The following is a 27715-nucleotide window of genomic DNA, read 5'->3' on the forward strand; positions in this document are numbered from 1 at the left end:
ACAGAAATTAATATTGCGATGAGTGGTTTTGCGACAGTAAAATTAGTCTTATTACTTATTGAACAGCCCTCGTAGATAACAATGGAGACAATACAAATCACGTCTAATTCTCCATACAATCATTCAAGCATTTTCGCTTAAACTTTAAGACAAAGACAGTAAAATTTCACATAAATTTTCAGACATGTGGATAGACTTAAACACACTATCTTTACTCAAGCTACAAACAGTTAAAAGTTGAAGCTTTTTTTTAACCATATTCAATTTAAATCCACATTCAATTTCTTTGCATTACAACATTAGCAAATTCTTTAAAACTCTATATAATACTTATTCACATTCAAACAGAAGTAAGACTTTCCAACTTCTCTAATACTTTCTTTGCTAATCAACAATAGAACCAACGTTCATCGCTTAATCTTCACAATCTAGGAATTAACATAAAACATCTTTCTTACTATTGTGCCAGCTCATTACATATAGTCCTAGATCCTAAAAGTATCGAAATCCAAAAAAAAATTTCAATCGGGTTCTAGGTTATGTAAGCAATACTACAGCGCACACACATAGATCATCGAAGAATCATATGGTAGGACATCTCGAAAGGACTGTCTTCGCTACTATCTAACTTCCCGCTTTCGTCGGAACTCCATGCTTGTAGGAATGTAACTCTCTCCCCATCCTCGGAAAGGCTTGGCACTAGAAACAACTTCAAAGTGAGAGCCCTTTGGCCCCTCAATTTCTGCCTTTTATCTTACTCTCTCGACCTTGGCCCTTCTTCAAATTTAGTGAATTTACTGGAGGGTTTTCTCTGCCACCCACGCTATCATTGAATTTTTGGGGGGGAACTCATAATCGGGTGACCTTCGCTATTTTCACTGGTCTATTTGTCTAATCCTGTCTGAGCTTATTTTTTTGTCTTTACAATTCTAGTAAAGACATATAGTGGTTCTTATAAAATTATTCTAACAATTTATTACCAGATTTAATACAGTAAAAGCGAGTTACTACATTAATTTAATTACAAGTATTTTATGTAAAATTTAAACTCCTATGTAAAATCGACATACAAAAAATTTACTTCTAAATTTTTTCTATACGAGATTTTACAGTTTCACATTATAGTGTTCCCAGGCCAGATTCAACCTTAACTGAGATCTCATTTAAAAAAAAAAAAAAAAAGGAGATCCTGTAAGCTAACTCAATGACATAAATCTTTTTTTTTCCCTTTTAATCTGTTCACATGAGTACACTTCTATTTTCATTTTGTAATGATGCTTCAATAAGCTTTGATTTGTATGTTAAGCATCATTACAAAGTGAAAATATGATTGTACTCAGTTTTTTTTTTTTATTAAATAAACTAAAATATTAGCAGTATTTCTTGTGTAAAATAGATTAATATTTGTTTCCAGTTAAATATGAAGAAACAAAATAACCTATTATTTCAAAATGAAACAAAAGAAAAGCAGATACATTCAATGAAGGGAAAAAAAATATATACTCCTTACCCACAATCTGGAGCAGGACACCAACGGGCATCAGGTTCAGTTACTAAAACTCTTCTAAGCATAAAAGACTCATATTTCATCAGCATAACTTCATCATTTAGAATCATACGGATATCATTTGGATGAATTGGTTCAGTACATTCTGGACAAGAGATATTTATCCTAAAAACGAAAAACATACGTACAATCTCATGAAATCAAATATATCAATATGAAATATACAAGATTTTGCTGCTCATCTCTATTCTGTATGTTAATGTTTTTTTATTTATTTTTATTCTATTATTTCTATGATAAAATAACTGGAAAAGCAAACAAATCTATTGTTTCTTAAGGAAAAGACACTTTTGTAAAGCACACAAACAATAGCCTTAACTGTACCGTAACCTATGACACTTAAAATGAATATGGACAAATACAAAATGACAGTCTGGAAGATACAGAAGAAAAAATTGATAATCTGATTGCATCAGTTGAACATTTTATTATTTAACTATATGTGGTAATTATACATAACTTTTATGTGATCCTGTAATTGTACAATTTTCATCTCAAGTAGCATATTAGAAAATAAAAAAGCCTAAAAATTTTTACTTAGAATCAAAAACAATTAAAAAAGAAACATCATATGGCTATTTGACCATGAAACAGTAATGGCTATCTTTACTTTTTAATTTGTCTATTATTTGTCAGGTCTCTGCTTCGATTTGATCAGTGCTCATATTTTATATTATATTTATTTATATTTTATAACTTCTTCGCACTTCGAACTCACCTATATCTTAGTCTTCTGTTTCAGTCCTTTCCTGCCATTGTTTTTTTAGACACCTTTTGTTAAAGTTTCATCTCCTATTCTGTTTTTAAGTGACTATAATATTTTAATCAGCTCTACACATACATTCTTAAATATCAAATTATTTTCTGATATATAGCTGATTTCAATATATGGTCTCCAGCCTCTGATCAACTGTTTATAAACCAGCTGTCTAATCTGTATGGTAAAAAGTTTCAGACATTGTTTTTTTACACCACTAAATTGGTTTTTCAGCTGCTTTCTCTTTCTAGTATTCAAATAGCTTCCAGTCTACCAGTCTTGCTTATTCAATGCTCTATTTCCATATTTACAATTCCATCTTCACTAAAAACTTGTTCCTGCAGCAGATGTTTTTGAGTTCCAGCTTATTTTCAATTGTTCTACTAATGATTTTCATACTAAATTTGTCATAGCAATTATTTAATTTTGGATAAAGATTTGATGGACTAACAGCAGATTTATTGATTTATCTAAGGAGATATCATCTACACAGAATAAAGAACTAAGCGTAACATCTCCTATTTGAATATCAGATTTAATGCTGCTTTCCTTAGTGATGAAGTCCACATATATTATAAATTCTGGTATTATATTTATCTGCTTATATATTTTTAAATTCTAGTATTATCAATTATTATAAATTATTATTATTATACGGGTACCTGCATGGAGTCCGAAGACTCATCACAGGAAACCCATCTATCCACAAAATCTATCATACCTTTCCTTGAATCCACTAACAGACAAAGCACTCACAACTGACTCTGGCAACCCATTCCATTCATTCACAACTCTCCAAGCAAAAAATCTAGTCCTTACACCCCCTACTAACCACACCTTTATTCAACTTCCAAGGATGACCCCTTGTTCATGTCCTCTAGCCAAGTGCTAAATAAATAAAGCATGCAATCCTCTCTTACACCCAATTTAATTAAATCATGTTCCTGGGAAAATGATGAAGCATGGTTGAGAAATAATGACAGATGAACTACACTGATTGTAAAATTGTGTGGTATAAAGGGAAAGCACCAAAATCAAACCAAGGTCAATTCTAATACTCATTCACAAAAAAAAAGAAGCAAAATGGACTGCAAAAATAACAGAGTTGCCCTAACAAATCATGGAATAGTACTTATATTAACAGAAAGAATAAGGAAGCTAATGGAAGAAAATATAGAGAATGAGAAAGCAAGATTTAGAAGAGATATGAATATACTATGCACCAAATATTAATGTTAAGTGTGGAAAGCTCCATGTAAAAATATAAATATTCATGCCTGATTTGGTGCCTTGCAGAAATCATTCAACAGCAACATAGATAAAAAGTCACATCAGTTGAACTCTAGTCTTATGTGGGTGGGCAAGAACTTGATATATCTACTGCAGAATATCAATGATAATGCACAGACTGTCATGAGAAATTGCGAAAGGTGGTTCCATACAACAGACATGAAAAAAAGGGAGTCCAATATATTTATTATGCTTTTGGAAAGAACAATGGATGTTATAAGGAGAATTTCAATTCAAGATACAAAAATATCAATAACTTAAGACTTGAAGATAACAGTGAAGTAAAGAAGAAAAGAGATGGAGGTTGATAATGAACACTGAAAAATCTAAAATAATGATATTTGGGAAGAGGAAGACACTCCTAACCTCTTACACCTCATGTCAGTGGACATGAGGTGTAAGAGGTTAGGAGTGTCACGTACCTAGGAAGCAACATGATGCGTGATTTAGACTATAAAAAGAATATAAGATCTCAGATAGAAGCAAAAATAACTTACAGGCAATGGTTTTTTTTTTTGTTTGTTTGGTTTATGGGTGCAAGAACAGCAAAGGTCATACTGTGCCATAGCAAAGGTTACAGCAGTACATAAATAGTCAAAAATAAACTAGTAAATAACATGTACGAGGATGTGCTGAAAAACAGCGATAATCACCATGAAGGAACTGACATGTCTGACATATACTTTTTTTATATATCCTAAAAGAAAAAATTATTGCAATTTGATGAAATAACATTGAGGGTTAAAGGGCTTTGAGATATGTTGTTTCTTGTGGTTATATCTGTTGCTTTAATATCCTTTTTGTTCTAGGTGTTTATCAGAACTTGCTTGTATAACACAAGCTTTTGTTTTAATTTATAATATAATCCTGAAGATGTATGAATTCAATATGTAGACTGGTGGTTTATACTGGATATGGAAACATCGATTCAGATTCCTTTTTCTATAACTTCTTGTCCACACACACACACAATAGAGGGTTTAGCAATATTTTGTGCATGAGTTTGATATTTTAAAAAAGTGAAGTGTGATTCTTTTCAATTTGTACTGATTTTGTTATGCAAATTTTGTTATATGAACAAAATCAGTATAAAGAATAATTCATTAGGTGGGCACTCTAGTATTTGTAAAAAATTCTGTATTATGTATTAGAATTCATTAGTAAGAGCAATACATTTTCTTTGCATAGTCTCTAAATGCAATTTTTGGATATTATTAAAATTTTGGAAATAATTATTTCTTCTGTTAACATCAACTCTACACCAAGTAATAGTTATTGAAAACTGGACATGATTTTGGGACTCCAAATAAAAATTCTCTACTTATAAGGATAATGATTAGAAATAAAAATGAAGCAATAATATTTCATAAAAAACATTTTTCATACCTGCTTTCAGAAATCTCAATTCTTAAATACTGCTGCAGACACTCATAACATGCATGGTGGTGGCATGAACTTAGCTCAGGGAAACAACTTTGGGGCAATTCTAATAAACAAAGGGGACACTCAAGTACACCACTAGTCATTCCATGATGTCCTGACACACTAGAATCATGCCGTGAATCACTATGTCCCATGGAAAGGCTATTGGATTCTGAATCTGATGAGGAATGTCCAATGGCAGTTAGACGAAAGGCCTCTCTGACTGATGTGGTATGCTACACAAAATATAAAGTGTAAAGGCATTAGATATAAGAATAGGATAATATAATTCCAAATCTTTAAAATAAAGAAGCACTTATAATTACTCATTACTGCTAGACAGGTTTACAACAAAAAGCAGTAAGCTAACACAAATCACCCATTTATACCAGAATACCAAATAACCTCTTTATTGTTGCAATACTCTTGATATTTGCTTAATTAGTTCTCTCCTAAAAATATATGCTATAGATTTCAGCTATTTTCCTCTCTTCATAACTCAGACTATGACTTTGTGCAAGTTTCCTTTCTTTTTTGTCCAACATTTCCTTAATTACTCTGTTCTTGGCATTAGAATAGTGTAATGTGGGATAACGCCTGTACTTTCTACTCTTCTTTTGCATGGTCAGAACTTTTCCTCTGACGGTTCAATGAAACGATCATAGTGAAAGAGCTCTTCTCTCCCATTTTGTCCAAAATTCCTGTCTTCATTTTCTAACAAATGTGCCAGGCAGTGCAAACAAAAAAAATTCAGTATATCAACTCCAGTGATGCTTTCTGGTCTGACAAGGCCATTGGATAGAATTTCTGTTCTATGCTTCTACTTACTCTTTCTCTCTCTTTCACACACACTTCATCACCTAAAGATAAAGCAGACCTTTTGCTTCATTCTGACTTCTGCAAAGATGACTTGAATCATTTCCTGCTAAACCAAAACAGTGCATCAGCATTTTACCTTCTCTTGATTTCGACCTCCAAAGGCATCAATCAGAAGAATATTGAATACCTTAGATATCAAAAAAGTCTGACTTGATGGTATCCACTATTGTGCTCAAAATTTGTGCTTCAGAACTAATATCTACCTTGCAATTATTTCATATCGACTGACATCTATCCCACAGATGTTTTATGAGCCTGTATAACATCATAATTTGCATACTGTAAAACTGAAATAGCGAAAAATTACATTTTATATTCTAAATCAAAGTCCCAGTTTACTTTTCCGCATTTTTTCCAACATTCAATACTAGTGATATTTGCATAATTGCAATCAAACATTGTGCAAAGATACAATCTAACATTTCTTCTTCTCTACAGCTTTAAAGCAGTTATTCCACTACTAAATACATTAAACCAAACTTTGGTTATGATTTGAGAGACTATCAATAAGATAAGACTGCTTCATCTCAAACAGCAAATAATGTTTATGCTACTATTCCGCCACGAGTGTGTTGCCTGGAGGGAATGCGTGGTGATATATGAGAGGGGTGGGACCACTGCTGAGGTCATCATGTATAAAGGAGATGAATAAAATTCAGCATATAGCCTTACAAAGGATCCAATTGCAGTATATTCCATATTATTCCCAATTACAACTCACCTTAAACCAATTAAAATCAGCCAAAGGAAACCTAGAAGGTTAGTCTGAGCAATTCAGGTAAGTTTTTTGTCTTGTTCCTGCTCGGCAGATGAAGTTGATCTTTCCACCTTAATCTTGGACATCCGAGGTCTCCTCTTCCTGCAGGTTTATATCATCATCATCAAATTCCTGCCATGTACCCACACTCAAGGGGTGTACAGGATATGACAGTACTACATGAAAAAATTACATCATTACTAACTTCCTATCTACAATTTTCCTCCAAATCAGTCTGTTACTTGTCAAGACTCCAACATTATCAGATCTTATATTTCTATCGTCTAAGGCACTTTGTACCGTATCAATCCACCTATATCTTGGTCTTCCGCTGGGTCGTTTTCCTGCCAACCTGGCAGAGAACACTTGTTTTGCTAATCTTTCCTCTCCCATTCTATTTAAGTGACCATACCATCTGAGATTAGCTCTGCTAACGCATTCCTGGATGCTGACAATGTCAAGTTCTTTCCTAATATCCTCATTTTTAATATGATATTGCCATTGATGCCATCTGTTCACGCCTCTAATCTTTCTCAGGACTCTCATATCTGCGGTCTCTAGTCTTTGGTCAAGTGTTTTACTTCTGTCCCAACTCTCAGATCCATAAGTTAAAACTGGTTTGAACACTGTCTTGTATACAGCTAATTTAGTGTTCCAACTAATTTCTCTCTTATTACATATGAATTTATTCAGTTGACTTCCCACCATACCAGCTTTGCTGATTCTGTTGTCTATTTCTATATTTAATTTACCATCTTCATGAAATGTGTTACTTGTTCCACAGGTTCTCCATTCACAACACAGTTGACATTTTCAATGATTCTGCCTATTTTCATTGTCTTTATCTTTTTATTGCTGACCTTCATACCATATCTGTTACAACAGCAATTGAATTTAGTCAGAGAATCTTGCAGACTTATAGCGGATTTATTTAGAAGTATAACATCATCCGCATAAAGCAAAGAGCTGACATTAACATCTCCAATTTTGATATCAGGTTTAATACCACATTCCTTCATAATGTGATCCATATAGATAATGAATAACAGAGGGGATAATGTACATCCTTGTCTCACACCAGATTTAACATTAAACCATCTTCCTGTACTTCCTTCAATTCTAACTGCTGACTTACAACTCAAATAAAGACTAAGTATTGCTTGATATAATGCCCCATTGACACCATATAACTGCAGCGTATTGAATAGCTTCTCTCTTGGCACCTTGTCATATGCCTTTTCCAAATCGACAAAACTTAAATACAGATCTTTGTTATATTCCCATGCTTTCTCAACTATTTGTCGTAAAGTGAAGATCTGATCCTGACAGCCTCTATTTGGCCTGAATCCAGCTTGTTCTTCACCAAGCTTTTCTTCCACAATTCTTCTCAACCGTTTCTCAAGTATACTTGCATAGATCTTGCCAGGAACACTCAGTAGGGAAATACCTCTGTAATTCTCACATTCAGTTTTATTTCCCTTTTTATATATGGGTACTATGAGAGCTCTACTCCAATCATCGGGAATTCGTCCCTCAGTCCAGGCTTTCTGAACTATGCAGTGCAGCCACTGTAAGACTTTTATACCACCATACTTCAGCATTTCTGGTCGAATATCATCTACTCCTGCTGCCTTTCCACATTTCAAGCCTTTGATGGCTTTTTCTACTTCAAGTATGGATATGTATTCCTGACTGCATGTCTGGTCAGTGTTTTTTTTTTTATCACTGTGCTGTCATCATTGCTTGTTTCATTTAGCAGTTTTTCAAAGTAATTACTCCATACTTCAAGGATATCTTTTTCTACCGTTTTCATGTCACCTTTATCATCTCTAACTCCTTTTACAGCACTCTTTCCTCCATTCCTAAGCTTCTTCAACAACCTCCAGAATATTTTGCTACCTTCTTGATATTTATTTTCTATATTCTTGCCAAAGTCCTCCCATGACTTTTGTTTAGCTAGTTTTACACACTGTTTAGCTTTCTTACATTTGTCTCTGTATTCTGTAAGAGTAAAAGCTGACTTATTTGAAGGAACTTTTGATATGCTTTCTTCTTTTCCTTCACTGCCTCTTTAACTTCCTGTGTCCACCAGGGAGTTCTCTGATTTTTTTATCCTTGCACACAATCTCACCACATGCCTCTCTGGCAGAATCAATCAATGTTTTCTTCAGAGTTTGCCACTGAATCTCCAAGGTTTGATTCCTGTTCTCAAACTCTTTCATTTTCTTTTCAATAATCTTTCTGTATTTTAGTCTACAGTTCACATCTGAGAGCTGCTCAACTTTTATTCGCTTTAAAACTTTCTTATTATGTTATTCTTTTCAATATGAAATTCAATTTTATCCTGCTCAAGACTAAATAGTGATCACTTCCAATTTCAACTCCTCTGTACACACTGGTGTCCTGCACCAGGGAGAAAACTTCACTATCAACAATAACATAGTCAATGAGACTTTTCTTATTCCTTGCCTCTTCTCTCCATGTGAATTTGTGCACATTTTTATGTTGGAACATGGTGTTAGTAATAACCAGTCCATGTCCTGAGCAGATATCCAACAGATATTTGCCATTATTATTAGCTTTGCTCTTTTCTCCAAATTTTCCCAAAATATTTTTGTATGTCTCACAATCATTTTCTACTCTGCTATTTAGATCCCCAACAAGGACAAACTTTTCATTTTTCATTGTGTCAGTTGCTTTTTCTAAAGCCTCAAAAAATTCCTCCACTTCTACCTTAGTAGAACCTTCTGTGGGACCATAGGCACAAATAAGTCTCATTGTCCAGTTCCCCATTCTCATATTTCCCCACATTACTCTACTTGAGACTGACTGCCATTCAAGAAGATTAGCCTCGTATTTTGTATTTTGTGTTGAATACTATGGCTACTCCTTCTTTTCCTTGATTGTCATTGCCTGAATATAACATTTTATATTTATTGCTCAGAAAGATCTCACCAGTTTTTGTCTTTTTTGTTTCAGTCACCCCTATTATGTCGATCTGGTACTTATCTAATTCCTCAGCTAGCTCCATTTCTTTGCCATTCAGGCCTTCTTATGTTGATAGTACCGATCTTTAACTCTGGTGATGTTGAGTTGGGGTTTGTTTTCAGATTTGTTCCAGTAGCTGACTTTTCGCTGTTCGCCCTGGTTCCCTGGCGAAAACAACGGGGGCCTTGTTTAACCGGGCGACGCCCCAGCCGGCATGAAATTTTGTCATGTTGTACCATCATTTTTTATTTTGGTTTAACCAATAAGAATACAATTTGGTCGGCTAAATCCCAAATTGCCAGCCCATCCTCGTTCGTTCAGTATCAAAGTAGATACCCAACAGGGTGCACCACGAGAAGGTGAGGATTGGACATTAGGTCAGAAGCCCTGGTCGGTTCTCCGCATTCCTTTAAAGGCTATGTGGAGGTCTCCCCTCAGTTATACAGCTTTGACCCTTAAGTACCCCTATATTTATATGCTAAAAAAATTTATATGCAGGTTTATATTTATATGCTAATTTGGGAATCCTATTGTTATTCATCTTTTCTATGTGGTGTAGCCAATTTTGCTGATATTCTTCTATGATGTTTTTTGTATCTAATCGTTCTCTTATTTCTGTGTTTTTCTTTTTATTTAACCTAGTGAGTCCTAGGAGAAGTCTTAGAACTTCATCTGTGGTGCTTCCAGCCTTTGTTTCAGAATCCAAGTTTCAATTCCAAATTTGAAAGATGGTTTAGAGGTCATATTATGTAATCTTAATTGAGTTTCTTTAATCATTTGTTTTCCAAAATTTCTTTTAATTATGCTATTCATTCTATTGTAAATTTGTAGTCTCGCTTCCAATTGTGAATCAGTATTGTATTGCGAGATTATATTTCCCAAGTATCTGAATTCTGTAACTTGTTCTATTATTTTATTGTTAAGCTTACTTGTGACTTTTTGAATGGCGTTTCGACACACTGCCATAGCTTTTGTTTTGGTTTCAGAGATTTCATTTAAAATTTTTTTTGCTATTTCATTTAGATGGTTAGTTGCAATTTGGAGTTTATCTTCTGAATTTGAAATTAGTACTTGATCATCTGAATAAAGTATTGTATATAGCTGTATATTATATGGTTAGTTTAACTCCATCTTTGACAGTTGTTTTCCATTCTTATAGGATTGTGTTTATATAAATGTTGAGTAGGATTGGGGATAAGCCACAACCTTGTCTTACTCCTTTATTTATAGTTATAGAGTCTGATAATATTCTATCTGCAAATTTTTGTTTCTCTGTATAGACTTTTTATTGCATTAATTAATTGAGGAGGTATTTAATCATCTTGTAGGTTAAATTCTTTTCTTTTTTCTATGATCTGTTGCATTATGAAAGCAGCATCTGTGCATCCTCTCCCTCTTCTAAAACCACACTGTCCTTCTTCTAAATAATTTTCTGTATATTTAATTATTCTGGTCTTTAAAATGTTTGCATATAGTTTAGATACTGTTATTAAGAGAGTAATGCCTCTGTGATTTCCACATTTGTCTTGGGACCTTTTTTTGTGAATATTATTACTGCTCCAGTTTCCCATTCTTTTGGGATCTTTTGATATTTCCAGATAGTATTGAACAGTAAGTAGGTTTTCTTTTAAACTATTGTCTGCATATTTCAAGGGCTCAATGCATATTCCATCCAGGCCTGGCCTTTTTCTATTTCTTGAGTTTTTTAAATTCTTTTTCTAAATCTTTCATTGCTATTTCTTCTGTACTTTCCTGTGTATTGATATCTTCAATTTTGTGAGTTTTGTCATTGTTTTGTATTTCTTGTTTTTCATTCCACAATGTTTTATAGGGTTCTATCCAATCCACTTTGGAAATTAGATTATTTCTTAATTTGTCATTTTCTGCTGTTAGTAGTTGCCTGAAAATTTTAAAACCTATTCTTTGTGGTCCAGTGATATCCTGCTCTAATGATTTAACATATTTACTCCAATCTTCTCTGTGTATACTTCTGGAAAGTTTTCCGACTTCAGCCCATAGTTTCTTATATTCTATATAGTCAGCAGTGTTTTTACTTTGCAGATAGATTTTAAAAGCCTGTTTTTATCTTTCAATTAATTCTTTTAAGTCATCATTCCAAGTTCTGAGTCATTTTTTGTTTTTCCTTGATTTATATCCTAAACTTTCTTCTGCTGCTCTTAGTATGGTTTCTTTATATCTTTCCAGTCAGTTTCAATATTGTTTGTAGTTGGTTTTATTTTATCTCTTATTCTGCTTTTATATAAGTTTCTGATACTCTCCTGTTCTAGGAGGTAAATTTTAAACTGTTTATTAGATGTTGGTACATTATCTTTTTTCTTTTGAAGTATGTGGTTCTTTTTATGAATTCAAATCTGCTTTCAACTAATATGTGATCACTATCAATTTTGCTTCCTCTGAAAACCCTTGTATCCTTGATATTATTATTTAGTTTGTTGTTAATAATAATGTGATTTATTACTGATTTAGTTCTGTAATCTATTACTGAATAAAATTCCATTGTTATTGATTACTGATTCTCCATCTGATCCAATGCATCCTGTTATTGAGTTATTTCTCACTCTATCGTTGAAATCTCCCATCAAGATTGTTGGTTCATTTTTATTTCAAGGAAATAAAAATGAACCAACAAGTTTAACGTAAAATTCTTCTGTCTCTTCCTCTTTTCCATCTACTGGTGCACGAATTCCAAAAATATTGAATGTTTGATTCATAATTTTCATTCCAACTTTGATTATTGTTTCTGATACCCAAGTATAATCCGAAATTTTGTTTTTCCATTTTTTATTAATCCAAACTGCAACCCCAGATGAAGCCCATTTGTCTTCTTGAACTCTGGAGAAGATCATGAAATAATCTTCCAGAATTTGAGATCCCTTCTTTTTTATCTCAGTTATTGCTGTTATATCAATGTTTCTATTTTTTAGTTCTCGATTTAGCTCATCAATTCTGTGTGTAATTCCACGGAAACTCAATTTTCAGCTTTCTTCTGGGTGGATTCAATGAACAGTATGTTAATCACTTTTTACATTATAAATTATATTTTATTACATAATTATTAGTCAAAAGATTTTTTTTCTTTTCAGATTGATTTAAAAATTTATAATTAAAAAATAAAGCACCCTTTAAGAAGATAACTTCATTAAATTTGAATAAAAAAAGCAAAAAATTGAAGATGAAAGCTGTTTTATTTCAATGATCAGTGGACAAATAATTATTTTTTTGTTTTGAACAATTAGAAAGCACTTTGATTAATTTCATAAGTTTAATTTTATCTTTTGACTAGGAGAGATATTCTGTTATTTTGTATATCTATTGGCCATCGTAATCTTTCAATGGATATATCCATTTTCCCTAAATTTTACTGTTTACTAGGTGAGCTTTTGTAGCTCAGCGGTATAGACGAAGCTCTTTGGTCGGAAAGACCCGGGTTCGATTCCCGTCCATGACTTGAGGAACTTTTATCTGGTCTCTTTCAACTAAAGGTGAGTTAGCCAGTCTCATATGGAGGCAGGGGGTTTTTTCACCCAGAAACTCGGGTTTTTCATCCCTCAGAACAGGCAAACTGGCCTGTGAACACACATACACACGGATCTTCAGTCATAAAATACATACTTAATCCCTCACTAGGAGGGCTCAATCAGTCCTAAGGGGCAGTCGAGGAATTGGGGGGGGGGGGGGGACACAAATAAATAAAAACTGTTTACTAGTATATTTTCGAGTATTTTGTCCTACCTCTATCTCCAATACAGAGGACATAATTTGCCTATTATTATTATTGTTCCGGGCAACTCCAAGGAGTCGACAGACTCATCGAGGGAAGCCGTAACATCATGTCAAGAACAACTATTCGAAATTCACACAGTATCTATCATACCTTGCCTTGAACTCATTCACGGTCATAGCACCCAAAACAGACTCTGGAAGCTTATTCCACTCATTCACTACTCTCCAAATAAAAAAACCTAGCTCTAACACCCTTGTCAACCACGCTCTTGCCCAGCTTCCATTCATGGCCCCTAGTCCTCCCACCACCAGTCATATTTTCAAAAATATCTTCTGGATCAATCTTATAGAAACCCTTCAGTAATTTGAATGTCTCAATCATATCACCCCTTTTCTGCCTATCGACCAATTTTTGCAACCCACAAATCTTCAACCTATTCTCATAAGGTTCATTCCACAGACCTGCTATCATCTTGGTCACTCGTCTCTGGATCCTCTCCACTTCCTCCCCATCACGAAGAAACCCTGGTGCCCATAACTGGGCACAGTAGTGCAGATGGGGTCTTATCAAAGCTCGATAAAGAGGAACAACAACTTGTTTGTCTCTGCATGTTAAAGTATTTTTCAGAAGTCAAGTGATTTGGTGAGCTGTTTTAGTCACTTTTGCAATGTGCCCCCTAAACTTCAATTCCCTATCCACCAACACTCCCAAATCCCTGGCCTAATCAATCTCCTGGAGTACAGTTCCACCGATGCGATATACTGCTGCTATTCTTTTCACCCCAAAGTGCATAACCTTACACTTTGGCACATTAAATTGACATCCATTTTTCCTAACCCAGTCCTCCAAACTATCCAAATCATCCTGTAAAATTTTGACATCCTGTGCACTCATAATTGCTCTACCCAACTTTGCATCATCAGCAAACAAGTGAACACTTCCTCTCAAATCCTTTCCTATATCATTGATGAACAAATTGAAAAGCAGTGGTCCAAGAACAGAGCCCTGTGGCACTCGACTAGTCACAAGCCGTCTTTTAGACTCCACTCCTGAATAAACCACTCTCTGGTATCTCTCCTTCAACCACCCTCCTATCCATCTCACCAACTCTATATCTATCCCCATCTGCTCCAGTTTACTGATTAAGGTTCTATGTGGTATCCTATCAAAAGCCTTGGCAAGGTCCAGTAGTATTACTGTAAACCCATTACCCCTATCCAGTTCAGCCATCACTGTGTTACAAAGCGTGAGCAAGTTACTGAGGCATGATCTACCCTTCACAAAACCAAGTTATCCCCCATACAATATCCCATTTTCATCTATCCAATCCTGTATTCTTTTCTTGACTAATTTCTCTAAGACCTTGACAATGATTCCTGATATGCTAATCGGTCGGTAATTTACAACAGCAGTCTTGGAACCACCTTTATGCAGTGGAACTATTTTCCCCTCTTTCCACCCCCTCGGGACTAACCCAGACTCAAATTAAACAAAATGGTCAAGGGTACTGACAATTCTTTAGCTGCTTCTCGTACAACACGAGCTGGTATACCATCCAATCCCACAGATGTATTGACATTGAGGTTATGCAATAGACTACTCACCTCCACTTCATTCACCACAATTCCCGTATAATCTACTGGTACATTTGTTTCTGCAATGTCACCACCTGGATGATATATTCTTGCACAGTGCTCACTCAGTAACTCAACTATATCAACTGATTCAGTTACCTCCCTACCATCGGCATTCTTCAAAATCATTCTGCGATGTACATTTTTCCCTTTACTTGCTACATATCTAAAAAACTGTTTAGGATTATCTTTAGCCTGCATGGCCAATGTTCTTTCGTAATCCTTGTTTACTTTTCTTACCACACTCGTTACCCTTCTGGCATGCGCTTTATACCGTTCATGTGCCTGCCGGTCACCTTTCTCCTTAAATTCCCTCCATAGTTGTTTCTTTTTTTGCAGCTCAAGCTTAATGGTGTTATTCATCCATTTAACTCCTACTTGATTTATTATTCAGACTCTAGGTATACAGTCAGCCATTGCTTCATGCAAACACTTCTTAACTACCTCCCACGCACTATCGACTTCTAGTCCTTGCAGTTGTACATGCCATGGCACTGAACCAATCAAACTCCTAAGCTTGTCATACTTTCCAGCCCGATAATTCCACATGTACCCTGTCTTAATTGAAAATTCTACACCTTTAGCCCCCTCCCAAGTCAAGACCCTATGATCACTCTCACCGATTGGTGAGAATGTGGTCATATTTGTTACAGCCAAATTCTCAGATGTAATTACTAGGTCAAGCACTCTCTGACCCCCTAGTATTTTCCATTACATGCTGTCGCAGATAGTTATCCCTTAATAACCGCATAAAATCCAATTCATTCCTCCCATGTGTCCTCTCCTCACTCCAATCAATGCGACCATAGTTGAAATCTCCCATAATAATCACCCTCCTTCCACTCATTTCTTCTATTTGCTTGTGCATACTGTCACCACCATCTTTTCCACCATGTACCCTGTCTTAATGAAAATTCTACACCTTTAGCCACCTCCCAAGTCAAGACCCTATGATCACTCTCACCGATTGGTGGCAACGTGGTCATATTTGTTACAGCCAAATCCTCAGATGTAATTACTAGGTCAAGCACTCTCTGAACCCTAGTATTTTCCATTACATGCTATCGCAGATAGTTATCCCTTAATAACTGCATAAAATCCAATTCCTTCCTCCCGTGTGTCCTCTCCTCATTCCAATCAATGCGACCATAGTTGAAATTTCCCATAATAATCACCCTCCTTCCACTCATTTCTTCTATTTGCTTGTGCATACTGTCACCACCATCTTTTCCATCACCTGGTCTATAGCAGCACCCAATTGTATATTTAGTTCTGCTAGCCACAATCTCACACCAAATGGCCTCAAATGTGCTCTTTTCTCTATCCTGCAATTCAACTTCTATTCTCCTTGGCTGCAGCTCATCAGCAATACTCCTCCCCCCATTTTATTCTCCTTGTCATTCCTGAACACACTATAACCATCACATTCACTCCCACTAGCTATATCATCTACAGTCAGCCATGTTTCACTAATACCAATAACCTGTGGTCTGGAAGTACCAACCATGGCCAAAAACTCTTCCTTCTTGTTCCTAATACTCCTAGCATTAGTGTACATGAATTTAACATGAACCTCTTCTGGATAGCATCAAGCATTTTTATGGAGTATTTTGATGCAATGTCCAAAATGCAGAAAGAATATTCTAAGGCTGGGCAAAGTGGAATTTATACGAGGGTGGTCTGAAAAGTTCTCGGCCTAACAATGAAAAAATAAATTTATAATTTCAAAATTATTTTTCAACATAATCTCCTTTAAGACTAATACATTTATTCTAGAGATGCTCCTGCACCGTTAACCCGTCCCTGTAGTAGTTCTCAGTAAGATCTGCAAAATACCCCTCTACAGCTGCAATCATCTCTTGATTCGAAGACAACCCTGACCAGCAAGGAAGAGTTTTAGTTTTGGGAAGAGATAGAAGTCAGACGGAGCCAAATATGGGGAATAGGGTAGATGTTCCAACAATTCATAGCGCAGATCCCTTAATTTTCCCATTGCCAAAGCACCTTTGTGGGCAGGTGCATTGTCCTGATGTAAGATGATTTTTTTCTTCTGCAAATCGGGTCTTTTCTCACAAATTTTTTCATCTAGTCTGGTTAAAAGATCAGAATAATATTCTCTGGTTATTGTTTTACCCTTTTCAAAATAAAAATAAACAAAATGTGTTTAGCATCCCAAAACACCTATGCCATGACCTTTCCTGCTGATGGAACCGACTGTCTTCTTTGGCGTTGAACAACTGGCTTCTGTCCACTGTTTTGACTACTGTTGGATTCTGGTTGGTAATGGTGAATTCAAGTCTCATCCATAGTAATAAATCGATGCACAAAATCAGTTTTATTCTTGTTAAAACACTCCAAGCACTTCAGAGATCTTCACGAGAGTGCATTTTTGATCTGCTGTGAGCAAGTGCGGCACCCAACTTGCGTAAAGCTTTTTCATATGCAATCTTCATGCAAAATATATCCTACATGTTCTTTTGAAATGCCTATAGTCTCTGCAATTTCACACACCTTGGCTCGCTGGTCATCCAATACCACATTGTGCACTTGATCAATGATTTCTAGGATTTTTCGGACGTCCTTCACGTAGATCATCTTCAAGGCTAGTACAGCCATATAAACTCGGCAGCCCATTTCTTAATTGTCGAAAACGAAGGAGAAGAGTGCCCATTAACTTTCATGAACTTTGAATGAATTTCTTTTGCCGTTAAACCTTCTTTTACAAAGAATTTTATAACTGCACGATACTCAATTTTATCCATTTCAAGGGATACAGACAACACTTTTGTTTCAGACAGCTGTATAAAACAAACTACTTGATAGAATGACTTGCAATTTCACGTGGATGCTTATGACAGATGTACCAACTTAGAAAAACAAATCTTGCCAATAGTGTTGCCATCAATGGTCGAGGCTGAGAACTTTTCAGACCACCCTCGTATAGTATTAGGAATGGTACAAGGAAGTAGTTCCTGAAACAGAAACAAAAGCAAATATTTTGGAGGAGGATTAAGCTAGCTTTGCTTTCTTACTAAGCTGAGTAACAAACACATCATATGAATATAATGTTTATTTTTGCCAGGAAAGCAAGAATGCAAGTCAGCTAAGAAAAGAAATCTGATCGTCATTAGAGATCTGGATATTATCAAAGGTAAGCAGAAATAAAAGTCAGATCTTTCTTAGAAGAATGATCTCTTTCACTATTGTTTCATACCAAGTCTTCACAGCTTAGATGGTAACAATATTCTGTGGTGGAAATTACTTGGATTTGAATCCTGTCTAGGCCACTAACAAGTCAAGGAAATGATTAAATAATCTTTATTTCCTCTATCTCTTTAAATATGGTATGATAAGAGTTCCTCGTCAATATGGGATATGACCTTCTGATAAAGTCTTCTGAATTATGTGGTATACAAATAACAAAACTTTTATAACATTTCTGGATATCAAGCCTTTCCACATTTCATATTTATGAAGACTTTTCTGTTTCTAAAATTAAATTCATGACTGCATTCTCCATGGATATTTTCTACTACTGTCCTATCACTTGCTATCTACTTCAATGTTTCAAAGCACCTACCCCAGCCATCCAGGATATTTTTATCTAGTTCTGTTATCACCTTTATGATTGCAGATGTTTTGTAGCACTCTTCCCCCCCCCTCCTCTTTCTAAGATTTTCCAAAAGCTTCCAGAACTGTTTACCATCATAATGATATTTATCTTCTGTATGTACAAAATTTTTCCATGGCTTTTATTCCAATTTGCTGGTATGGTTAGTCAAATGGATAGTGCTTCTATGCTCTAACCAATATATTAAGTTCAAATCCAACATAGGAATGAATATTTGTGAAATTTTTTTTTTTTTGCAGAATTGCATCACCTGGTGCGAGGCCATCAACCTGCTGTCTTAAAGTGGCTTGAAAAGGGTCCACATTTGATTTCCCAAGGATTTTTGCATTATTTAACTCTTATCTTACCTACATTACTAATGTACTATAGATTTACAACCTTTCAAGGATGGAATATTCACATTCAAAAAAAGCTACATTTTATAACTGCATTACATTTTTCTCTATGTGCTCTAAAACAATATGCTGATTTATTAGACATGAACTTTTTATATATATGACTACTTTCTTCCTGTATTTACCATAGTTTTCTTATTGCAGACTTTCCATGGCTATCAATCAATATTTTCAGATTTGTTCTTTTCTGCCCTTTTCTCTAAATTCTTCCAAAACATTTCTTGATATGTGGAATTCATTTCCCACTGCTGTTTAGAACTCCAGAGATTTCCTTTATGTTAAATGTTCTTTCTAATGATTCAAAATTACTCCTCTACAATTTCCTTACTAGTAGAACCTTCTGTATAATCATAGCACAAAGGAGTGCTTGTCAATACTGAAATTTGTTCACATCACTCTACTTGAAACCGATTTTCTATTCAAGAAGTTTATCTTTATGTTTAGCACTGAATACTATTCCCTTGATCCCTAGTTCCATAATAAATCGCACTTTTTAGCCTTCTCAGTAGCACCAATAATGTCAACATATTTCATTGTGGTATAACATAATTAAATGTCAAAACAGGTAGGGCATCACCAGCTTAAAAAAGCAGGTGATGCTTTTTTATCACCTGTTTTTTGTGATGTAATCAAAACGAACAGTGAGGTCAGCTACTGGAACAAACTCAATATCGAACAGAAATGAAGACACATAATCAATGTAAGTAATAGTGAAGAAACAGAATTGGAACTGCCAAAAGAATTACAGAAGTGCCATGTTGACATATTTTGTATTGCCAAGAAGGGAGAGGTGAAACAGGTTAGATTCTGTGGTGATTTTAGAAGATAATTTCCCTTTCATTCATATATAATAAAACTAAGAGATGTTATACTCAAGCAACACCAATCAGGAAAAGGAAGAAGCAACTATAGTATTAAATGCCAAACACAAAGATAAACTTCACGAATAACAGATAATTTCAACGGGCAAATTTCAAATGGTGAAATGGAATAATTAGATTTATTTGCGCCTATAATCCCACAAAAGGTTCTATCAAGACGTGAACAAAGAAGAGCCATCTTACAAAGATAAAGTAAAACCTAGTTCTTGTAGTTGATCTGAAGAAAAGAGTGGGAAAATGAATATCAGACATATACAGAAATATTTTAGGAAAATATAAAAAGCAATAATAATAGTAACTACCTGCGAGATTTCTATTCATGACATAGATGAGTTATTACTATATGTACAAATTCACATGGAGATAACAGAATAAAAGTCTTGTTCACTATATTATTATTGCTAGTGATCTCTTCACAATGGTTCAGGATATACAAATATAGCAAAAAAAAAAAAAATTTAAGAAATTTAAAAAAAAATTCAAACATGAGCTGCTTCAAGAGGCAAGCTCTAGATGCAAATTTATAATTATTATTATTACATAAAACCTCCAGGGAGTCCAAAGACTCATCGAGAGAGGGTACCTACTCTACAACTCTCCATCTCCACCACTGCAACTACCTTCATCAGTTGCACCAATGCCATCTACTGCCGACCACCACCACCACTAGTATTTTCAGACAAAGAATCCCATGCCCATGGTGGAATTCAAACCTGCAGCCTTTTGGCTGGAGAGCAGATATGCTAACCACTTGGCCAACCAGGCCGGCAAAAACTTGCAAGCACCAGTGGGATTATTATTGCAGAAAAATGAAAGTTTGAAAACAAGAACCAAACCCTGGAGATTCAGTGTAAAAAAATGAACACTGACTGATTTAGCTGGAGAGACATGTAATAAAATTGTTTCCAAGATTTAGAAAATAATAAAGCATACTGAAAATTTCTCAAGTCATAACACGTGTAATGAGAGAGAGAGAGGTGTAAAAGTAAATAAAATCACAGGAAGATTTTAGTAAGGAAACAGAAGACAATATCATGAAGGCATTTCAGAAACTATCAAGATGTAAAGAAATAGAGAAAAGAGCACTATAAGACAAATCAGAGACAAAGGAGGTTAGCAGCAAAAAAAAAAAAAATGAACAATGGTGTCAAATATTCAAGAGAAATGTAATCAAGAGTACTTTTTTTTTTATATGACTCCCATCCATGAGAGTTTATACCTACCAAGTACATTAGCATGAGTGAACTAAGGGTATTTTTTGTTTAATTTTTTTCGACCCCCTTTGATAATCGAGAAACCCTGCTCTAGAGACTAAACACGGAACTTTTTTTTCAAGCCAAATCAGGCATCAAATAAGCATTGCGGTAGTTTCACAATGAATCATGATATTCATCTCTAACCTACATACAAGTTATTATGACAGTATTACATCATTATTTTATCACTAACTTCCTGCAATTTTCCTCCAAATTAGCCTGTTACTAACTAATGCATCTCGATTTGCCTACATTGCAACTTCTCATGGAATCGTTTCACAAGCATCAAAAATCTCACCTTATATGAACTCTGTTCATGCATTCTTGAATGTTAACACGAAGTTCCTTCCTTAATACTTTAATTTTTGTATTATTCTGCCAGTGAAGCTATGTATTCATCTGGTCTTTAATCGACTGCTATTTTTCACCTAACTGACATTATCCATGTTAAAATAAATTTCAACACCATCTTATTATTTACTACTACTTTAGTCTTTTGGGTAATTTCCCTTTTATTCCATAGAAATCTGTTCAAAAAGCCATACTACTATACCAGAATGAATTATTCTATTATCTTATTTAATTTTCCATCTTCAATAAATAATGTATCTAAATAGATATATTTCATTTATTCTATAAGTTTTCCATTAAGAACTGATGTTTTCATTATTCCTGCATATTTTCATAATTTGTCTTTTTACTGATTTGCTAGCCAAATCTTCAGGACTGGGGTAAGGAGTTGTAACACCTTACCCCAGTCCTGAAGATACTTTCAGGCACAAACTTTGTTTGCTCACACTTGGATAAAGGATTAAACTAAATTTATTAAAATCTGAACAGTGATTGTATTTTGGAACACATCATCAACATAAAGTAAAGAGTGAAATGAATATCTCCAATTTTGATAACAGTTTTAATGCCAGTGAGAGAAAGTATGCAACCTTGTATTGCATATGATTTTATATCAAACAATCTTCTGTACTTCAGTCCTACATGCAATTACAGACAAAAAAAATACCAGTTGTGGTGGCGGTGGTGGGCGGTAGATGGCGTTGATGGAGATGATTGGTAGAGGTTCGGTGTAGGGTGGAAACAGTTGTACAGTAGGTGTCCTCCTGCGATGAATCTTCGGACTCCTTGGAGGTGTCACAAATAATAATAATAATACCTGCTGACTTACAACTCAAATACAGCCTATGCATTATTCTGTATAATGTTCACATACACCATATAATTGCAGTGTTTTGTACAGCTTTTCGCTTGTCATCCTATTATATGCCTTTTCAAGATCTACAAAACTGAAATATAGATACTCATGATACTGCTATGAATTCTCAACAATTTGTCCTATAGCTCCTATATGACTATTAACTTATTTAAGGAATTTACAACGTATACTGGAATATTAATTAAAAGAAACTTTAATAAATACTTCATCATATACTGAACTAAACCACATCCTTAATACTTTCTTAGTCAATGGCTACAACCCAAAAAAAATATATATATATATATTCTTCTTCTACAGCTTCTCCCACTTAAGTGGGGTCACTGTTTGTTATGAGTCTCCTCCACACCTTCCTATCTTGGGCTGTCACCACATCCAAGTTCTTCATCTTCAAGTCCTCTTCTACCAGCTCCCTCCATCTCTTCTTTGGCCGCCCACGCTTCCGCCTTCCTTGCACATCCATCTGCATGACCCTTCTTCCCACATATTCGTCCTCCCTCCTCATCACATGACCAAACCATCTCAACCTTGCCTCCTGTATTTTCTCTCCTAAGTTCGTAACTTTCACTGTTCCCCTGACATAGTCATTTCTCAGATGATCCTTTCTGGTCACACCGCACATCCACCTAAGCATTCTCATCTCTGCTACTTCCATCCTGCTGATGTTATTTTTCCTCAGGGCCACAGTTTCTATAGCATATGTCATAGCTGGCCTCACTACTGTCCTATAAATTTTGCCTTTCAGATTGATCGGCACCCTCTTATCGCATAACACTCCAGCCATCTCCCTCCAGTTCCTCCAACCTGCTTGTATCCTGCATCCCACTTCCTTCTCAGCTCCTCCATCTTCTTCCGCTGTTGAACCTAAGTATCTAAAGTCTCTCACCTTCCTGATGACATTTCCTTCCAGCTCCAGATCTGTCTCCTGGCCACCGCCCACTGCGCAACACATATACTCTGTCTTACTTCTTCTCAGTCTCATACCTCTCTCTTCCAGTACTTTTCTCCATCTTTCCAGTTTAGTTTCCGCTTCTTCTCTTGAATCTACACACAGCAAGATGTCATCTGCATACAACATTGTCCAAGGTGCATCTTCTCTCACCTCCTCTGTTACCACCTCCATCACAATATTAAACAGAAATGGACTTAATGCTGACCCTTGATGAAAGCCAACTGTTACTTGAAAACTTTCTGTCTGTCCCAGACAGGTCCGAACACTTGTCTTCACATTTCTGTACATCTCCCGCACCAACCTGACATATTTCTCCGGAACCTTCTCCCTCAGACACCTCCAGACTTCTTGCCTTGGCACTCTATCGTATGCTTTCTCCAGATCAATAAATACCAGATGTAGCTCCCTTTGTTTCTCTCGATATTTTTCCATCATCTGTCGTAACCCAAAGATAGCATCCGTTGTTGATCTACCAGGCATGAAGCCAAATTGTTCCTTTGCAATCTCCACCTCCTCCCTCAATCTACCATCAAGAACCCTTTCTAGGATCTTCATTGTGTGGGACATCAACTTTATTCCTCTCAATTCCTCGGGTATATTTTCCTGTTGGCAAACTTTCATGAACAGGTCCCACAGCAGGTCAATTCCCTCTTCCCCCAGTGCCTTCCATGCCTCCACTGGAATTCTGTCGGGGCCCACCGCTTTTCCATTCCTCATCCTCTTCATGGCCTCCATCACTTCCATTCTACTGATGTTCTGCACCATCCCCTCAGAAGGCTGCCCATCTCCTCTGTGAGTCCTTGCATTTTCCTCATTCAAAAGTCCCTCAAAGTATATTTTCCATCTGTTTCTTATGTCCACATCCCTCCATAATACTCTTCCTTCAGCATCTTTGATCTGCCTCACATGTAAGATGTCCTTAGCTGCTTTATTTCTACATTTCGCTAGTTGGTAAATTTTTCTCTGTCCTTCCTTTGTTTCTAATTGATCATACAGATCTTGATATGCCATGGCCTTCGCCTGTGCCACAACTCTCTTGGCTTCTTGCTTTCTCTCTTTGTACACCTCTCTGTTCTCTTCCACTCTTGACTCATCCCACTTCTGCTTTGCCTTCCTCTTAGCTGTCACTGCCACTTGTACATCATTATTCCACCACCAACCCTCCTTCTGCTCTCTAATCTTTCCAGATGTCTCACCAAGCACCTCGATTGCACAGCTCAGGATTACTTTTGAATTATGTTTCCACCAATCTTGTACACTTTCCAGTCCATCCGAAATCCTCTCTAACACTCTCTCCCTAAAACGATTCCTCACGCTCTCCTCTTTTAAGCGAAACCACTTAATTGTCTTCATCCCATGGCAACCAGAAGTTCTTATCTTCGATCTTATTTTAAAGTATGCGCACAGCAGTCGGTGTTGTTGTGCTACTTGATCTGTTGGAATTACTTTACAATTTGTCACAACCTTAAGATGTTTTCTTCTAGTCAAAATGTAGTCAATTTGTGAGCTATTGTTACCACTTCTAAATGTTATCAAATGTTCTTCCCTCTTGAAGAAAAACGAATTCACAATTGCCAGATCAAACGCTACTGCAAAGTCCACAACCTTCTCTCCTTCCTGGTTCATCATTCCCACTCCGTGGACACCATGCACCCTTTCACAGTCTCTATTCTGTCTTCCTATGTGCCCGTTCAAGTCTCCTCCGACAATCACCATCTCATTTTCTTCCAATTCCCTCATTTCTTCATCTAACACGTTCCAGAACTCATCTTTTTCCTCTGCTGTACAACCAACTTGCGGAGCATATACACATAATACGACCACCCGCTCTTCTCCAAAACCCAATTTCATTCACATGATCCTGTCGTTCCTTCTACCCACGTCCAGTACTTCACCCTTCATTCTGCCACACACCACAATTCCTACACCATTTCTTCCCTCGTTATTCGCTCCAGAGTAGAACAATTTATATCCATCTCCCAGTTCCTTTGCCTTTCCCCCTTTCCACCTTGTCTCCTGCACACATAAAATGTCCAACTTCCTCTTCCTCATCATGTCTGCCACCTCTCTTCCCCCTTCCAGTCATGCTTCCAACATTCAGTGTTCCCACTCGCAACATCCTCTCCACCTGCTGGGCTCGCTTCTATAACCGCACCCGCCCTTGATGTGGTAGCCCTCGTCCACTTCTCACAGCTGTAGGGCGATGTGGCTGCGCGTTGCTTAAGGGGTATGCCCTAGCCCTTATATCATTTTCTCTTCGACTCATAATCATAGTTTGAGTTGGCACTGAAGTTTTCCGACCGGATGCCCTTCCTGACATCAACCCTTGCATTTATCCGGGCTTGGGACCAGCACCTATTGAGGCTAGCTTGCCTCCTTCGGTGGCTGCATAAGACAAAATGACTTAGCAAGATAGGAAAGACTCACCCCTAGCCCTCGAATACTCTAATAGCATCAGGGGGAAGGAGCAAGGAGAGGAGAAAGAAGCAAAGAAAGAAGAGGAGGGACCAGTCTACAGAATAATATAGCAGATATATATTACATGAAGTAAGGCATGGTCCAGCATCAGGTACCTCGGATTTGCCATGCCCGTACTCACTAAAGTGAGCCCTTGAGGTGATATATATATATATATATATATATATATATATATATATTAAAACCAGTAAACCGCAAGCCCCCTCTCCCCTTCATAACAAAGATTACACTAAATCAATCAACCATTCCCTACATCTGGGGAACCTCTGAAAAAATAACCAAAATCTTAAAAAAATATGACCTAACTTCTTGTTACAAACCATATAAAAAATTGGCATCCCTTATCCACTCCACCAAAGAGCAACCACTTCCCCTAGACCTACCTGGAGTATACCAGGTCCCTTGCAGCTGTAAATTGTCCTACTTTGGCCAAACAGGCAGAACAGCAAATGTCAGGATTTCGGAACACAAAGACTACGTCCGGTTTCACCAGTACAGCCACTATGGGCTTGCAAACCATGCTCTGGATACCCACCACAGAATATGTTGGAAGAAAGCCACATTAATACACCGCAGCAAGTTTAAATATGAAAGATTGTTCATAGAATCAGCCTCAGCTCTAAAAAACTTTCCAAACCTCAACAAATTTGGGTGCATGAGACTGCCCCAAATTTGGGAGGCTTGCATCATAAGAACATCAGCCCAATATAAAGGTTCGCATAATTCTTCGATAATTTCGTCTCTGTCCCAATATATATTTTCCAATGAGGTGACATGAGAGCAATATTTTCCCCAGTTTTGAACTGTAATACTTTCAATTGCCTGTTCGGAAAGCTTAAAAAGTTTCGACATGTCAATATCCCCAGTTATGTTGTGATGGTGAATAAAACTTTTCACTTCTGCCCAAACATACTCAATAGCATTAATATCATAATGATATGGTGGTAGCTTCAAAGCTAGAAATCCTTTGAGCATCATGTCAAATTTAAATAGTTTAGTTGTGGGTGAGTTTCTTTTGACCAAATTATGGAATTCAATTTTTCACATATCTGGGGAATGAGAAATGTTATTTGCATAGAGCCATAAGAACGTGCTTCTTATTAGACCAATTTGAAACTTTGTTTAATGGAATAGAGTGATATGAAGCATTATTATCAATTATAACAACAGCATTTTTAGGAAGGTTTGGAATCAGTTTTTCTTCTGCCCACTTTTTGAAGATCGTAGAATTCATTTGCCCATGGTAATCTCCAGTAGTTGAATTGGCTTTGTATAGTAAGTTTGAATTCGGTAAAAAACCCATTTCTCCACCAGCACATTAAATTATTATGCGCCACGAGGCATTTCCGGTTTGTAGCACTCCACATTCTTCTTTAGACTGCAAAAATTTCCATAAGTTAAATTACTATCAATCCAAGTTTCATCTAGATACACAATCGGTTTTTTGTCCTTCCTGAAACGTCGTATTGCTCTTAAATACTGTGTTCTAGATAAAACAATGTCACTTCGCTCCATGATAAGTTTCCTTTTATTCTAGGACTTTTTAAAACAAAATCCGATTTCATGAAGTATTTTCCTTAAATTTCTCTTTTCCAAGGAAAATTAATTTTTTCTTTAAGCACAGGAATCAATTTCGGAACATTTGGCACTCTTTTCTCGACCACGTAAAATTCATGAATAGTTCTTCTTATGACGTCTACATCAAAATCATTCAAAGCTACGGTTTCGATGGTTTTCTTTACTCTGGCGTTTTTTTTTTTTTTTTAGGAGATTTAAATTTTGGCTTACCTTCACCTTTTGATTCCCTACGAATTCTTTTAACTGTTGACCCTGATACACCCATAATTGCACTTGC

At 36.1% G+C, this 27715-nt stretch overlaps 1 protein-coding gene across 1 annotated transcript in view; it reads right to left on the reverse strand.

Moving 5' to 3' along the window:
- Positions 1 to 27715, reverse strand: part of LOC150106877 (E3 ubiquitin-protein ligase RNF19B-like) — a 328715-nt gene that overhangs the window by 230906 nt on the left and 70094 nt on the right. The window contains exons 3-4 of the mRNA XM_090392786.1: positions 5001 to 5272; positions 1511 to 1672 (exon numbers count right to left, since the gene is read on the reverse strand). Coding sequence (XP_090248912.1) covers positions 1511 to 1672; positions 5001 to 5272 — 434 coding nt within the window. The remainder of the gene's footprint in view (positions 1 to 1510; positions 1673 to 5000; positions 5273 to 27715) is intronic.

This window comes from Typopeltis vanoorti, chromosome 5 (genome assembly GCF_054136105.1).
Source record: "Typopeltis vanoorti isolate ZY-2024b chromosome 5, IOZ_Tvanoo_1.0, whole genome shotgun sequence".
Lineage (NCBI taxonomy): Eukaryota > Metazoa > Arthropoda > Arachnida > Uropygi > Thelyphonidae > Typopeltis > Typopeltis vanoorti.